This window comes from Kryptolebias marmoratus, linkage group LG23, assembly GCF_001649575.2.
Source record: "Kryptolebias marmoratus isolate JLee-2015 linkage group LG23, ASM164957v2, whole genome shotgun sequence".
In the NCBI taxonomy this organism is placed as follows: Eukaryota; Metazoa; Chordata; class Actinopteri; order Cyprinodontiformes; family Rivulidae; genus Kryptolebias; species Kryptolebias marmoratus.
This window is the reverse complement of record NC_051452.1, coordinates 1,336,453-1,341,025: the sequence shown is the minus strand read 5'-3', so window position 1 is coordinate 1,341,025 and position 4,573 is coordinate 1,336,453. Positions and strand designations below refer to the sequence as shown.

General features: G+C 50.6%; 1 protein-coding gene across 1 annotated transcript in view; it reads right to left on the bottom strand.

Moving 5' to 3' along the window:
- Positions 1–4,233, bottom strand: part of ndfip2 (Nedd4 family interacting protein 2) — a 13,112-nt gene extending 8,879 nt beyond the window's left edge. Inside the window, exons 1-6 of the mRNA XM_017438875.3 lie at positions 4,020–4,233; positions 1,020–1,209; positions 782–912; positions 421–508; positions 211–335; positions 7–136 (exon numbers count right to left, since the gene is read on the bottom strand). Of these exons, the coding sequence (XP_017294364.2) occupies positions 7–136; positions 211–335; positions 421–508; positions 782–912; positions 1,020–1,209; positions 4,020–4,046 (691 nt within the window). The 5' untranslated portion in view covers positions 4,047–4,233. The remainder of the gene's footprint in view (positions 1–6; positions 137–210; positions 336–420; positions 509–781; positions 913–1,019; positions 1,210–4,019) is intronic.
- Positions 4,234–4,573: the final 340 nt, after the last annotated feature.

Genomic DNA, 4,573 nt, shown 5'->3' with positions numbered 1-4,573 from the left:
GTTTTTTTTTTTTTAGAAGCAAGCCGAGTGGGGAGCCGAGAAGACGCGACGGCGTGGCGCCGAACTCACCGAGCAACAGGAAGATCCACCAGAGCCAGTACTGCCCGTTGAAGTAACCGGTGAAGTAGTCCGAGAACTGAACACAGAGAGCAACGGGTTCGGTTTTTCTTTTTTGTTTAAAACTGAGGCGGACCACGGCCAAGGACTTACCCTGACGATGAGAATCCACTTGATGAGGGACAGCCCGAAGCCGCAGATGGCGCCGTAGCGTCCCGCGATGGTGTTGGTCAGGCAGAAGGACAGACAGAAGCCGATCCAGTTGAACAAGAAGGCCACTGAGGGGGAGGGGGGAGGAAACGGACTCGCCGTCAAACACTCAACACTTCATTCACGGGATTCCCCGACGAAACGGAAACTTACTGAAGAAGGCCAACATGAAGATCCCGTCGTTCCCGACTCGCAGCTGGTCGGCGTCGCTGAAGTCGTCTCTGGGCGAGAAGTCGTCGTCCTGAAACGCAAACGGGAATTTGTTCGACGAGGTCAGAAAAACAAAACAAACAAAAAATAAAGGTTGCGAAACACCTCCCGCCCCTCCTTCCCCCGCGTTTGATGACGGCCAACCGGCAAACTGGTTGGCATTTGTGTCATGTGGGAGGGGTTTGGTATGCGGAGATCAAAAGGTTTCCAAAACAGAGAGGCTGTGATAATTCGGCGCCATCGGACGTGTACGCTGCGTCACGCCACGGGGACGATGAAGGCGTGTGGGGGCGGGGCTGCTTACCCGGGGCAACACCTCCACCGTGGAGGCGGCCATGGCGGCCGCTTTGGCCTTTTCAGCTTCGTCGTACGTGGGCAGCGACGTGGCCACGCTGTAGGGCGGCGGTACCGGGAAGTCGCCCTGGAAACTGGTTTCTGTGGAAACAACAAAAAAGAGGAGACAAACAAACAAATAAACAAAAATAAATAAATAAAAAGCGGCGTTTTGGTGAGCAGGGGAGAAGCAGTTAGAGGAGGAGTACCGGGTGATGCGGCAGTCGCGCCCAGGTCGATGGAGGCGTACGGCGGCGGGGGCGCCTCTGCCGCCGCAGCAGGGTTCGCGTTAGGCTCCGCCTGACTCTGGTCCGGTCCGGTGGCGCCGGCCTGGGCGGAGGTGCACGGCTGCTGCTGCTGGCTGGTGGAGGCCTCCGAGGAGTCGTCCTCGTTGTGCAACTGCAGGGAGAAGACCGGAGGTTAGAGTCCCGGACGGGGGCTGCGGCTCGGAGCGGCGGCATTTATTAACTAAAATGAGCTTTGCACAATCCGTTCTCTGCTCGTCAGCACCAACATGCTTTTTTAAATATTTTCAAGCTGATACGCTCTGTTTAGTTCTCCCCCCCCCCCAGTTTTTAAGTAAATATTGACTCGTGTCATGTGTCCAAATCAGGCTGCAGATCCGTGTCTTCAAGGCGATTTCGTAACTTACGACTAATTAAACAAATTCAGACTTTTAAACGAGTCTTAATGACAACAAGTAGCGTTCAAAAAGATCTGCGCTGTCCCTTTAAGAGAAGAAGGTATGTTGGTGGGAGACGTGATGGAAGGAGAGAGGGAGCCTTTGACTAAACTAAACAACCGTTTTTGTTCCGCAAAAACCGCAGGTGTTCACGTCCAGCGCCGCGAGTGCAAACACGGATCAGGCGGAAGGCTGATCGCTCCCTGCTGGGAGGGGGAGGGGGAGAGAGAGACACACACCTACGCCTTTTGTTCGGAGGAATGGCGGCTTCCCCCCCCGGGGCAGTCGGGCGAGTTCGGCTTCTTGGGACAAATTCCTGAGCCGAGGGCAGAGTTGCCGGTTGATTTGAAAACGCTGGCGTCCCGCGTGCTTTCACAGCAGGAGTGCCGCCCCCACACCCCACCCGGAAACGTCTCAAAGCGTACATCTCCTCGCGTGAGTCGCCAGATTTTAGAACCCGTCTCAAAAAGTTAGAGAAACGAAAACAATCCTCGCCTCAAACTGAGTCGCCATGATTCCAGCTGCATTCTCTTTGCCTGTATGTATCTGCGGTGTGTGTGTTTTGGGGAGGGTGGGGGTGGATAGGACTTATTTGCATAAACACTGATTTATATAAACTTTTATGTGTAACAAAAACATGTCAGAAAACTCCCATTTATCCCCGTGTTAGCATAGATGCTAGCTTCATGCTGAAAACGCCACAGGAAAGCGAAAGCGATCAGCTTGAGCGTTTAGCGCTGCAATTCCTGCACAAGTCGAACGTTTTGGATGCAATGGAGTTACGATAACTTCTTCAGGGTTAAAAGAGAGGAACGACGAAGAAGTCGTGAGAACAAATTTACCGCCACGGGAAGCTACGGCAACTCCGCTAGGACAAATGGCAGCCAGCGCTCTCCAAGGGGAAACGGTCCGGCGGTCCGTTTGACGGATATCAAACGTTGTTTTTAGAGTTGTTATTTTGGGGTGGGGTGGACCGAGTCGGCTCCTAGGTTGGTGACGTAGAAGCCGGGGCAGAGCGCGGCGCGCTTAATCGTTCCGCTCGGGACGCGTCACACTTCCTGCATCTCTCCAGCATCTTCCCCCGCCCGGTGACGGTTTCGACCTTTTTGTCATCAATTTAAAAACGGGCGCCAATTTTTTTAAAACGAGCGGCGCCTTCTGCGACTTTCCCTTTGCTTTGTGTTAGCTTAAAAGTTTGCCCGAACGTTGTGACTAAGTGGAAATTCTGCGTGCTTTCTCACAGCTCGGTGCGGCGGCAGCGAGGCGCCACCTTTGTACCGACACACACAGAGAGAAAAGGGCAAGTGTCTGCCCAAATTTGGAAAAAAAAAAAAGAGGGCGAAAAATAAATAAATAAAATAAACTCTGCGTCACGGTTTCAGAGCGCTTCCTTCGAAGTCGTGGCAACTTTCTGGTCGTGGCTCGGCGCCACCAAAAAAAACCGCCGTTCTCCACAGTCGCCGTGGTGACTAATACCAGAGCAGCTATCTTAAAAAAAAAAGAAAGAAAAGAGAGAAAGGAAATACAGAGAAAGCGTTCGGCACAGAGCGGGTAAACATCTTGAGGATCCATCCGTCCAGCCAAGGCAGCGTTACTGACGACTGGCTCGGGATCAAGGACAACATTTGGTTATGTAAGGTATTAACGACGTGGCCACAAGCCTCTTTTGTGCGTCTAAATATCGCCCCCCCCCCTTCAGAAAACCTACGCTGCCCAGCTCATATTCGCAGGAAACAAAAGCAAAATGTGGAGAATGCCGAGAAAAAAAAAATCAGCCCGAGCTCTGATCCCCAGAGAACTGAAAGGGCACCGACTAATTCCTGGAAGTGTTGCAATCTTTGTTTTGGTTCAGCCGTGACACGATAGAGCACACACACACACAAAAGGTATTTAAAGGACAAAATGGGACGTTTTTAAAGACATAAAACAGGTGTAACCAGATATAACCCTAAGCAGGTGTAATATAGGGTCATCACAGGAGCTTCATTTGTAGGAATTTCTTCATTTTAGTCGCAAAATCCCCCCTCACCCAAAAAAAGTTCTTAAAAACCCCAAAGTTCGCCACATTTGACGTAAATGAAGCTGTTTCCGCTCCGTCACCCGTTTCGTTATCACGGAAGTTACAGACTCGGCTCGAATAAATAAATATATAAAAAATCCTTTAAAAGGAGCTCGTGTTTGAGTGTCAAATGGCTGCTTGTTCCCCCACGTACGAGTTTTTCTGTTGTTGTTGTTTTACGAAGCGGGAATCGCAGCTTAACTCTAAAGGCCCACTAAGCTAGGCTAACGTTAGCTTAGCCGATGCGGAAGTGGCGACGCGAGCGTTTAAAACAGAATTAAAACTAAATTATTAACCTAGAGTGTCGCTTAGACGTTTTGTTGGAAGCGCTATGGGGTTAAATGTGAAATTAAATTAAACTAAAAAGAGAATGCGCCTATTCAAGTATACATTTCCTAACCGAGGCCCTGTTTTTGTTGGTGGCAGGCCGAGTCGTCGGACGCTGTTGTCGGTCCTTGAACTACTCACCACTTGGTATCGGCTCGCTGGGTCCATGTCGTCGAGGTTCAGCTGGCGAACGGGCCAGCCCGGAACAAAAACAAACAAAACAACAACAACAACAAGGAGGAGGAGGAGGTGAAGCTAAATTAAGTGTTCCTCCGAGGAGGGGGGGTGGGAGAAACCGGAGCCCTACGAGCGGCGCCGACAACACGGAGGAGGAAACAAACGGCTGCGGCGTCGGACGCCCTCGCTTTAACTGAGGCAGCGTCGGGTTGACGCTGCTGTTTAAACGGAACACTTCCGGTTCCGCTTTTCAAAATAAAACAGAAACATAGACTGCAGAGCTGTACGACAAGAAGCGAGCTCGGGGGGTATTTTGGCCATTTTCAACAAAAAACAACCCCATTGTAAAAAAAAAAAAAAAAAGCCAATGCAGTTCATGCAACTGCAATTTCGTAGCTATTTATAACATATACATAGAAGTCTATGGTTATTTGCAAGTGCAACAAGCGGCGGCAGCAAGCTGTGGCACTTCCCGTACAGGACTATCATTACATGTCTGCTAAAAAAATACCCATGTG